At 29.9% G+C, this 12,891-nt stretch overlaps 1 protein-coding gene across 9 annotated transcripts in view; it reads right to left on the bottom strand.

Moving 5' to 3' along the window:
• Positions 1-3,433: 3,433 nt before the first annotated feature.
• The window catches only part of LOC107447690 (choline/ethanolamine transporter flvcr2a), a 42,223-nt gene continuing 32,765 nt past the window's right edge, over positions 3,434-12,891 (bottom strand). For all 9 annotated transcript variants that reach the window (XM_043054370.2, XM_043054376.2, XM_043054371.2 and 6 more), the window contains 5 exons: positions 11,749-11,852; positions 11,545-11,655; positions 9,368-9,473; positions 7,580-7,691; positions 3,434-4,528 (listed from right to left, as the gene is read on the bottom strand). In XM_043054370.2, coding sequence (XP_042910304.1) covers positions 4,452-4,528; positions 7,580-7,691; positions 9,368-9,473; positions 11,545-11,655; positions 11,749-11,852 — 510 coding nt within the window. In that variant the 3' untranslated portion in view covers positions 3,434-4,451. The remainder of the gene's footprint in view (positions 4,529-7,579; positions 7,692-9,367; positions 9,474-11,544; positions 11,656-11,748; positions 11,853-12,891) is intronic.

Raw genomic sequence — 12,891 nt, 5'->3', positions numbered from 1 at the left:
AATTTAAATGAGGACCAAAAAATCACCAAATTAGAAGTCGAAAGCAAATAGTAAGTGAAAATAAAACACATCGAAATTTAACAAATTTGATTAACGTGCGTACAGAATTACAAAACCTGATATATTGCTGGTTGAAAATTGAAGAACTTTCTTATAAATGTCTTTTAACTCATTGTTTTCTCTCTCAATAAAACAGGTTTTGTACAACAGCCTTTTTTAACAGTCATTAGCCATATTTCTGGGGTGTTTTTTCCTTGCTTAAATATTCTTTTTTGTCATCATTTCCAATTAAGATTCCACAAGGAAGGAACTTTTACAGAACACCGTATAAACTGAAGCTACGCATATAAGTTTGAGAAAACACTTAAAAGATACAATTCACCAAATTCTAGATAAAATTCTTGAGTGAAACAAAATACTTTTTTAATTTGATTTTTATTATATTTACTATTTTGTTTAAAAAAAAGTGCTGAATACTGCTTTCTTTCATAAATATTGTCTTGTTATAAAGGAAGAAAACTGTACGCATTCTATAAGAATAAGTCAAAATAATTAAAAAAGGATGATTTTGGATGTAAAATAACATTATTGAATTGTTTGTAAGATTAATTTTTATCATACTCAAATATATGTGTAACTCATTCGAACGCAACATCTTCTTTAAGTTCCAGTATTTTTTTACTTTAAGAAATATATTAAAATCTAAAAAATTATCATTAATTATGCAACGTTAAAGCAGCCGAAATAACCTATTTTTTACTCAAGTAAAGAATATTTCTACATTTACAGAAAAATAAGTTCAAGGTTGTTGAATCATAATATCGCTAACTTGAACCACAATTTGGTGCAATCTTGATAATTCGTTTCCGTTCAAGTTAAACCATAGTATCGTGTAATAAAGATAATGAACTATAATTTGATTCATATTCGAAACACATTTGCGTTTGCAGCAAATCTAAACAATGTTATGCTTTACTACATTCTAAATTTTTTGACAGTGTACCAGAGGGGTGTCAAACTCGCGGCCCGAGATGAACATTTTTGTGGCCCAGTCAACATATCCGAAGCAAAGTAAAAATAAAACAGAAATGTGAATTACAAACGAAACCAGCATATAAAATTATAATATACTTTATTTATAAACTATATGGATCATTTTAAATCGTACGCGTGAAAATGTAAAATTCTAATTGACTGAAATGGAGACCGTTTCACACTAAGCTATCAATTAGATAGTACATATTCTGGTTTATCTTACTATAGTGAGGTACGTCGGTTATCTTGCTCCAAGGTTCTCAAACAATTCTGGGATTTGAAAGAAGAAATGTGTAAGTTTTTACAAACTAAAATTCAAGATACAAGCTTGTTCTCCGATCAAATATGGTTGCAAGATTTATCTTTTAAGGCTGATATAACCAAACACTTATCCGATTTAAATTTATTGTTACAAGGCAAGGATCAGATCATTAGGAACATGTTTGACATAATTAAAGCGTTCAAATGTAAACTATTTCTTTGGGAAAGGCAACTGAAAAATGAAGATTTAACGCACCTCCCAACGTGAAACAAGAACATATCTAGTTTAGATGATACTGCATCGTATCAAAAATACGCAGAAAGATTTTTTAAATCTTAGAACCGAATTTGAAACAAGGTTTAAAGATTTTAATTCTTTGGGAGACAAATTTTGTTTGCTTTCTTCGATTTTCTCAATAAATATAGACTCAGTACCCAGTTACATGCAAATGGAAATGATTGAGATTCAGTGCGACTCAAATTTGAAAGAAAAAGTCATTGAAATGGGTGTGCCTGAGTTTTACGAATATTTACCGGCGAGGTTTGAAAATACTCAAAAATTCGCAAATAAAATTATTTCCATATTTGGAAGTACTTATCAGTGAGAGCAATTATTTTCTGTTATGAATGGAACTAAATCTCCTGTCCGAAACCGTATTAATTACGCTCACGTTTGGTCAATTTTGAAAGTAGTCTCGGCCAATAAAATTTTTCGCGAAATAGAAAAGATAGTAGCAGAGAAGAGATGTCAAGTATCAGGACGTAAATAATAATTTAACTTTATATATGTTTATTGCAATTCAAAATAAAAATATTTGTTTTCTATGAACATAGATTTTTTTTTTTTTTGGCGGCCCACCTAAAGTTTGGCCCAAGTTAGCTTTTGAGTTTGACACCCCTGGTGTACAACTTAAAAAATTATTTTTCCCTCTTCAATTCAGTTTGAAAATTTAGCTTTTGATATTATTTGACCATAAAATTGTTACTTAAAAGGTATAATTATCACTTGAACGAGTTTACCTTGCATAAGTGGAATTGAGTTTCACGACTTCGAAATAACCCAATTATATTTAAACTTTTCTATTTTTTTTTTCATTGGGTAGTTCTTAATTAAAAGCAGTTTTGTTATTTTCAGTTTATAATATGTGAAGTTGATCAAAGCTAAATAATATTTTTATTCCAACAAGTTTTATACTTGTAACAGGTGTTGGGCACTAAAATATTTCGAATAAGTCATTTTACTATGCTATATAACTCAAAAATAAAACATTCCCAGAACAGCCCATTTATAACCAAAGGGAATATGAAGGTTAAGGCTCCCCAATTTCACGATCAACGTCATGATTGTGCCAAAGGGGTCAGCAACACGTAATAGCCACCTTTACTTCTCAGACAGGGCAGGGATAGTCTGATCGATAAGGCGCTGGGACCATGTCCGAGAATTCGTGGGTCCGAGAATTCGAAGACTCCCCGTGTACTAAAGTGTCGAGTAGCAAAAGTTCTCCATGTTCCCATAACAAATAATATCTGTGGGGGTACTGGATTGGAGATCGATCGTTCTCTGATTCAGGTCAAAATTACGATCTGTGGATAAATGAATGGATGTATGAATGGGTCCGCCCTATAAATGGGTGCGACGCATGGTGTGGCAGAAGTCGAATTCTGGGCAATAGATGGCGCCACTGAAAAACAAGAAACGCACACTCTGCCTTAAATTTGCTCGGTTGCAAGCAGGCTTTCCCGTGTGGTAAGTGACATTAGAAACAACAACAACACTTCTCAGACAAACTGGTACCCATCGATCTGCAGCTGGGTAAACTTCAAGTGGCAACTGGGGATCGAACTCTCGTCCTTTATATTGATTGTTCAGTGACTTAACCATTGAGTCATTGCAGCTTTCTGTGTAACTTATTATTTATTTCGGAAATTTGCCAAGATTTGATGCCCACCTTCTCATATCATCTACTAAAATCAGTGTCATTTACTAAATTGTTTCAAAATTGTAATTTTCAAATAATCTTTTAGAAAACCTGATTATAGTTTTTTTTATTTTCTGAAACACATTGTATGGTATCATTTCAACAATAAAAACCATCTTTCTACGTGTCTTAATATAAAGGTAAAATACAACGAAACATTTAAGTAAACTTTTAAATAAATAAAAGCTCTATAAACTTTAATAAACTTTAGATGAACAATACAATTTTGGAAGGTTACATTCATAAAATTTTGTAAACTTCTAATTAAACAAAGATGGTTGAGGTCTGTCTTTCAAATATTATAAGAATCAATAAATCATTTTAAAAACCTTTTACACATTACAGTATCTTAAACAGGTTGATTTAAATATAGCAGAAAATTTTTACTTGTACTCTATGTTTCAAAAATAAAATACAAATACATTAAATTTCTTCTAACTCTTTGAAATTAAATATTACTTACAATGTAATATGTACTTTATGCATGTAAATTGATAAAAGTTAGTTAATTGAAAAACACTTTGAAATAAAACTCTTATAAATAATGGTAATTCCAAAACTCTTATAGATAAATCGTGGTAATTCCAAAATTTCAAAGATTTTTGTCAAAATGAACTAATATTTTAATGCATGTTACATTCTAAAAATATTTAAAACCAAAGTAAGAGATTTAAAACCAAATTTTCAAGAATCACACTTTTTTTTCACTCTTAATTAACAATGCAGAACAACAACTATAACAATATAAGAATTATTTTACAAAATTATTAAATATTCAACTAAATTAAACATATTTTCATGTCTTTTACATGTATTTTTTATATGGCACACAGTTCTATACATGACTAGTTAATGACAATATAAATGTACAAATCTGATAAATAATATGGATAAAGTAAAGCTGCATGAATAGTTTTTTGTTGTTAAAAAAATGTTAGTTTTTGAAACATCTAAAAAAAATTTAAAAAGTCGTACAGAAATTGACATGAACAATTAACTCACATCTAAAACTCTTCAATTCAAAAATAGCGATTTTAAAACATTAAATTTCGTATAAACACATTGAAAAATGCTATCACATATGCATCATAATTAATGCATGTAACTAGGAAATTCTCAGTCATGAAAAATGAAAAACTAATAAAATGTGAAATGATATGTTATTTATCCATAATTTCATTCTAAACTTTTTGACCGAGGCTTCAATTCATCAAACGCTGCATTTGTTCTTCGTAAGTTGCATTTCATACAAACTGAAAGACAAAGAAATAAATTTATATAAAGAATATTATTTGAAAAATATACTGTTACAATATAAGCATTCTTATTACTAGTCTAAAATTAACTCTTAACAAATCTATGCCACCACAGAAAAAGCACGGGTACTTGAGGAGGTAACACACAAAAAGATGAACATCAACGTCAGTGCAAGTCTTTCCCGCAGATGTTACGTTGTTTCTTTCAGGTGCATGACATTAAAGCAATTTTCAGTTTCAAAGAAAAAAAAATTCTGCGAAAAACTGAACTAACTACATTATGTTCAAGAGCAAACAGTGCACACGTGTCATCGTTGCATGTGTTGTTATGGCGACCGCTGCTATTTAATAATTTTTGGAATTCCATTTTTTTTATTAGATTCATTATGCACTGGACGCCCGGTGGCGGAGTAGTAGCGCTCCGCGCTCCCGTGCCGCAGGTCCTGGGTTCGATCTTTGGGGCCAGGCAATGTTGACTCAACCTTTCATCCCTTCAGTGGGTCGAAAAATGAGTACCAAGCACGCTTGGTAACTAAACACTGGGGGTTCCTCGTTCGGCTGACCACATAACTGGAACATCTGCGCTTGCACTCCGGAGCCCAAGGTCAAGAAAACTGAAATGGGCGCAGTAGGCCTTGGCCCTCTATGGGCTGTCGAGCACTGAGTTTAGTTTTTTTTTTTTATTATACATTGAATGGGATACCTGCAAGCAACCTAGTATGGGTATCTCTATCCAGATTGGTTGTTGAAACGCGGCATTTGTTTACGTTAGAAACAGTTCTTTCTATTCTATTTCAAGTTAGCCAAACCCGTCAAGTATCAATTTCCTTAAGTGATACATTCTATATTCTTTCACAAAGATTTAAATTCTTTCACTACATTTCTTATATTTCTTATTTAACACAAAGACAGGCATGAAGCAATGTAGAACATAAACTAATTATGTATCGAAGTTGCCAGATACACAAAACAAAAATATACCATGATTACAGTAGAATACATAAACAAATAATAAATGTAAGAAGTAGAAGAGAAAGAATTATATTTCAACAAATTTGAGATGCTATACGGCATTGTATTTAATTAACGTCGTGTTAATTAACATTCCAACTTTTGTGGAGAAACTTAGCTCTACTTTAACACGCCATTTTGTTTATAAACAATCAGCTTTGGCATCATAGGTCACATGTGAGGGTATCAATGATCTTCCTCTTCTTAAAATGCAAGTACTCAATTGCGGGACCTGAGAGATCCGATAAAATAAAATACTACTAAAATTGTCAATAAAGAAAATTTCATCAGTTGAACGATGTTTTCTCAATACTGAGTCAGTTATTTCAACTTTATTACAAACTCAGGAAACTAACATCCATTTTATTAAGAAACTTTTATAAAAATCAGATTTTTTTCACATTACTGAAAAGTTGTTCTTCATTGTATAATGAATTCAATAAGAAAAAAAGGAATTCTAAAAATTAGTCAATAACAGCTGTCACCATAGCAGCGCATGCAATGACGATGCGTGCTCACTGTTTGCTCTTGAACAACTTAAATTTATTCACTTTCTTATATATTATGTCAATTATATTACGTCAATTACGGGTGATTATATTATGTCAGGATGATTAATCCCTTTATTAAATATACATTTCTCAAATTTGATTGGTTATGAATAAACTCATTTTGTTACTCACCTCTTTCCTTATTTGAATCAATGCCGTGTATATATCGACAAAAATCCTTTTATTATCTCTCTTATTTAATTAAAATTACATAATTAATATTAATTATATAATTAATTAGTTATAAATGCTAGAAAGTAAATTTAAAATACTTCTAAACCATTACACCTTTATACTTACAATCAAACATTTCAAAACTCCAATCGTTGTATTTTATTAATCACTATTTAGCCTAAATATTTCACTTCCAAAAAATGCATAACACTTTCCATATACTCTTAAAAATGTTTCTATAGTACTCTTGTAAATATTGCAACGTTTGATTGAAACATTTTATTTTGGTTAAAATTGGGAACTTTTTAAGACTTCTTAACTGATTACACAATAAATTATCAGAAGAGAAATATTTATGATAAATATTTATGATTAAATTTCGCAATAATGTCTCTTCAGTAGATCCATGTGGTATCACACCCTCCAAAGTTTCGAAAACTGGATGTTAGTAAAATAACCGATGAGCTTCTTAAAACGGGGAATAGATATCAACAATTAATTTTTATAGAGATTTGTTTAATCTTTACATATTAATATATTAATTCAATCTCTAATGTATGGATGGCGCCAAAATATTCATTACAATTGGATGTTTCAAAAACGTGAATGAAAAGCTTCAGCAGTGCTTTCAAATAAAAAAGTTTGAGACTTTTTTATGCATTACTAACGTTTTTTTTTTAATTTTGTTTTGTTATGTTATAAGGATTTTTGTGGAGGAAATTTAATATAAAAGGAAAAGTTGCTAATAACTTCTGGTATTGAGACTACACAAACGAGAGTGAACTACTACACACTGAAATAAATAAGAGATGTGGCTTGAAATTTTTCAAAAATTGTAAAGTTAATATTCCCGCAACAGCCCGTAGTGGTTCAGGAAGGTTAAGGCACCACATTTTTTTTAACCACCAGCGAAAATTATAGAATTCATAATATTTTTTCTAATGTTTTCACTTCCATAGATTTTTGATTACAAGTAGAAAATAAATGTAAAAAAAATACTGTTAATTTCGTGAGTTAAAAAACCTGTATAGCGTTTATAACCTCTATAGACATTTAATATCTAATGATACCAGCAGCAAATACTGTATAATACAACTTATAATACTAGACTGCAACTAAATAGGAAAAACAAATCTATTTAGTTTTCATGTAGAACTTATTTTACACATATTTTTCTAAGTTTGAAAAGAAAAACATTATTGGAACAATTTTACTAGGTAAAGCAATATAAATTTTTAAAAAAAACTCAAAACTCTCTAAATAAGGAATTTTTACTTCAAAATACATAAATAAATAAAAAAAAATACTTTACCTATTATAATTAATCCTAAAAGTAAGCTACTAGAGAATAAAATATTCGAATAGAAGTCATTATAATTCTGTAGCAACGAAGAGGCAGCGTGAGTGAAAAGTATGCTGAAAATCTAAAATAAAGAAATGAATTATTTGAAATTAATGTATGCTGTTAATTAGTATAAATGTTAATTAAAATAAACTGTGAAGGATATTAAACTATAAAAAAATCGGACAATTAAGAAAGTAAGTAAAGTTAAACAAGATTAAGGTGAAAAAAAATGCACAAAGCTAGCTTATAACTGGAAGCTATCTGAAAAAGAAACTACGACAGCAGTTTCGGAGGATGTCAAGTGGCGAGCAAAAACAAACCACCAAGTTTTCAAAAGTAATTTCGAAATTACTTTAATTCTCTCTGCATAATAATATTGAAAGCTAACGTGTACCAAGCTTTTTCTGCCGATTTCTTTACAAAATCCGCCTTATATGTGTCACGGAAATTTATTTTTGGAAAAAGTTGATGTATTTATCATTAGTTGAAGAAGAAGTTGATTGATGCATTTTCCATTTCTCACAATGATATAGGATAGCAATTACATATTAACACTGCTTAATGAAAAATTAAATATAAATAATAAAAATGTTTTACAGTTTTAAATATGGAGCTCCAAATTAAAGAGGAATCTAATTATTGGATCTAATTATCTGATCTAATTATTGGATCTTCACGTTTTAGGACTTAATCTTTTGGTTCAAAGGAGTGACCTAAAATATGCTATTTAATTACTGCAGACAATATTTTAAGTTACGAAACTAGATACAAAAAGAAAGATACTTTCTCTGAATAAATGTACCTTTTTCTTGACGTATTCGAATTTTTGACACCCTAATGTAGGGGCAGCCACAATCTGGGATAAATAGTCCCAATAGTATGGTCAGGAAGGTCGTCCAAATTTTGGACCCCTTAATATTAAATTTACTTTTCGTGTTTCGCTATATCACGAGAAACTCTTAAAGCTACATGAAAAAATTTTACACGCAATTATAAAACTTGTTTATCCAATGATAATTCTATGCAAAATATAACTTTTAGTAAATATTTATAATTTTTTATTATTTAATTTGACAACAGTCGAAAAATTTTTGAATTGTAAGGAATACAATTTCTTACATCATTTTAAAGATCACAATGTTAAATGGTAGAGTTCAAAATTTGAGCAAAATTTCTTTAACAGTTCCTGAGAAGTCGAATTTTGAAAAACTCTTATTTTTTAAATTTAATTTCTCGTGATCTATTTATCTGATTTCGCTTTGATTTTATATTTTGCCATTTAAAATTACATTTATTAAAAGGATGTAAAAAATTTTACGCCTTACAATTCAAAAAATTTTCGACTATAATTAAATAAAGCAATAAAAAACAATAAATATTTACTAAAAGTTATATTTTGCATGGAATATTCTTCAGATAAACAAATTTTATAATTGTGTTGAAAATTTTTTCTATTCGTGCTTAAAACGTTTTTGAGATATGGCGAAATATGCAAAAAGTAAAATTAACATTAAGGGGTTCAAACTTTGTATAGCTTTCCTAACCAAACTATTAGGACCATACTTCCCAGATTGTGGCCACTCCCAGATTGTGGCCCAGTAAATACACCTTCTACATCTAGACTCCTTTATTAAAAACTTAAAATGTAACCCTGAGGGAAAAATACTAATATACATTTAGACCACTTTCTAAGAAGATATAACAACAAAAGAAGCAATCTGAAACAGTAATAAAAATGTATGGCAATAGAGATACCTGTGTTGATGCATTGAGCAAGCTTCCTGACATGGCTTCAGGCTCTGGATAGGTAATTTCAGCTCCAAAATCAAATCCCGCTGGCAAATACCCAGTCATGAACAAACTGCAAGATTAAAGAAAAAAAAAAGCTTTATAAAATATTTTATTAGAATTATTTTTTCTAAAAAGAATTTTCTGAATTTCTTTTTTTTTTTTTTTTTTTTTTANTTTTTTTTTTTTTTTTTGTTGAAATCAGCGTTTTAAATTATGTATAAAAATTTTGTTAATCCGTCCTGTCTAATACTCAACAAACGGGAAATCTAATTCGTTTGACCATTACAGTCCTCGAGAGGAACCCTGGGCAAAAAAATTCCATAGACATAATGTAAACCAGTCCCCCAAGGTTTGATGCGATCCCTGAGAATAAAGGAAAAAACAATATTTATGGGCACAACAGAAGAGGTTCTGGAAATGGGTTTGCACCCTCCTCTACTTTTAATCACAACTGGGGTTAGGGGAAGGGTTGCCGAGAAGAAAAAAAGTTATATCTTTCATGTATCGTCGGTTTGTTCTGCATTTTTACACTATTGATAAACAGTACTGTACTATTATTTAAGATATTTCTTTGAGAAAATATTTATATCAACCATGTTGATTAAATCTGCTAACGCATTTTGACATAGAAAAAAGAATAAAATGGTAATTGAATGGAGGCAGTGTGCCCAAAAATAAGCGCAGAATTGTCCAACAACTCGTTCACAAATGAGGTATCTCCTGACTGTGATTTTGCTTCTTATGCGCATGCAATGGATCTTAAGGGGTCACAGTACCCTTACAACATTTTTTTTTTAAATAAAGGTATAATCACGCTTTTTGTGCATGCCTTATATGCTCATTTAACTTATAATCAATGATTTATCGTCAAAAAATAGTCAAAGTGCTTAATTTTTTTTTTAATTTAAAGAAAAAAATTGAAAAATTCAAAATGTTTAAATCTTTAAGGCTTTTTTATTTTAATATATTTTCAAAAAAAAAATTTCTCAGTGCTTACAATATCTATCTTAACAATTTTGAGCATTCATTTGTTGATAAATGAATTAGAACATTTTTTATGGATTATTTCGTAAAAAAGTAGGGAAAAAAAAGTTAAAAATTCCTGCTAGGTATATATGACATGCTATAAAAATTGCAAAACCCCATTAAGTGCTTATTCCATGCATGGTTAAAATAAGTGTACTTAAGATATACTTAAGACAAAAAAAGCTTACTTCAAAGCATTATCTCAAATAGAAAAATTCCTTAGGGATTTAATTGAGATTAAAATACAAAATTATCATCTATGCGAAAAAGCACTTAAAAGTATGTCTGCTGATCAAGCTTCTGTATTAGGGCAATCTAAAATCATAACTTTTTAAAAATTGCAGCTAAACAGATGATTTTTTTCAGTACATTTGAAATAGTTTGAAGTTTTATTATAAGCTATAAAAAAATATCCATATTTTGGTCATTTTTGGGGACTGTGATCCCTTAATATGCTAAAGCTACGCCAAATCTGAGTATGTTGCTCACCCTGTAGCTTTTTTTTTAAGATTAAATTAGCATACCTCACTGAGCAGTTTCAAGCATTAATTAAGCATTTGAAAAGCTGAACTTTTTCTTTCCCGAGTTCGCAAGACACTAATAATCCATTGTTTTTTTATAATAATGAATTATTTTTCGAAAGAATAAGATGTGAAATATCTACATGAACTAGGTTTTTAAAAGTGTATAGATTAATTATTATAAAGTTTTCCATAATTTCCTTAATATATGTCCTCACAATCTTTGTTCAAAGCGTTTTAAAAATAAAACATAACAGAGTCATAAATTGATCAAATTTTAATATTTAAAAAAAGTTTCGGAAATTCGACATGCTTTACACAAAAAAAAATCAAGTTCAAGTATCAAAACTGGTTTCATTGTATGAGAAATCTAGCATATGTTTCTAATAATCACTTTTTATTGTCTGCTCCAACAATAAAACGCGCTTTGATACTTAAAATCCAGCATTGCTCGATGAAAAATCGACCAATTTTGATTTTAAAAAATTTCCATGATTATACAAGCAATAAAGTAAACTCTTTGACTTGATTGTTTGCATAACTTCGAACATATTGAATAAAAGAAAATCTTCAAATAAAAAAACAAATACTTACCCGAGAAATGATAGGAATACATATTGTATCCAAATATGTTCAAGTTTAATTAAGAAAGTGTAACCCAGCATGAGAAGGAAGCTTACGGTAAATACCAACACAGAAATTTCTCTGAAAAACATGAAATATTTAAAAAAAATATTATGCTTTAGACATTTTTAATGAAATGAAATGTTAATATTGAATAAAAAAAAACAGACTCACTTGTATTTGTGGGTTCTGTCAAGAAATATCCCTAGAAGCACTGATCCTATCATTCCCGCAAAAACCATAATTGCACCCATCCGCCCAGCGTCCACTTCATCACCCTACGGGTAAATAAAAACTCATTTCAGATTTTACAAGAACACAAAATATGCAACGAGTCGCCTGTGTAATTTTTGCTCTGATTATTGAATTTTCACATACATATAATTATGGTGTTGAGCGCAAGTTACATAATTAGTGCTAAATTTTATTTAAGTTACTGAAAGAGACACAAAAACGTACTTTTTCAGAATAACCATGCCTTTTTTTCAATGGTTTTGGTTTTTTCACCAACTAGTAGCCGCAAATAAGAAACTATAGTTCCATGTACAACTTTTTACATTTTAAAGGGTGTAAATTTTTAATGAGTGGCTGGGTGGCGCAGTTGCCTTGTCGTCGGCCTTCTGAGCTCAAGTCTGCGGGTTCGATCCCCGGCCCAGACACCGGATTTTCGGGATACAGAAAATCCTCAGCTGCCATGTCGTATGATTATGCGGCATGTAAAAGATCCCTGGAGTGCCTTATTGACTCTTGGCATTAAAAACTCTTGGCTATTGGCAAAATTAAATTCCTAGTGCACTTTAGCATCCAAATAAAGTCTCTGAGCTGCCATCCAGTGTGGCAGAAACTAGATGTTCAAATTAACATAACCAACGGTATTTCACCTATTGTGGTGGTCATGAAAGAGTGGATACCACCTCTGGAGAACGCACTAGGTCTGCTTATGGGCAAGACTGAATGTGCAGCTCATTGGAAATAAAAAAATATTTTAATGAAAAAAAATACAAAATTTAAACGAAATTAGACGAATTTTAAGTGATAAATTTTTTTGAAAAATCATATTTTTAAACTTTCACTTCTCAAAAACTATTCGACCGATTTCGCTCAAACTTTTTTTTTCATTTAAAATTACATAGTTGAAAAAACGTAGAAATTTGCATAGTATAAATAATGTTAAAAAAATAGTGTAAAACATTTTTGCATGGAATTGTTTGAATAATTTCATTTCATAATTGTACGCAAAAAAATTACGATAGACTTAAAAAGTTCCCGAAATGCAGCGGAATACACAAAAAGTGAATTGGAAGAAGGAAGTGTTTC

Source organism: Parasteatoda tepidariorum, chromosome 3 (assembly GCF_043381705.1).
Source record: "Parasteatoda tepidariorum isolate YZ-2023 chromosome 3, CAS_Ptep_4.0, whole genome shotgun sequence".
Taxonomy (NCBI): domain Eukaryota; kingdom Metazoa; phylum Arthropoda; class Arachnida; order Araneae; family Theridiidae; genus Parasteatoda; species Parasteatoda tepidariorum.
The sequence above is the reverse complement of the archived record's forward strand: the minus strand, read 5'-3'. Positions and strand labels throughout refer to the sequence as shown.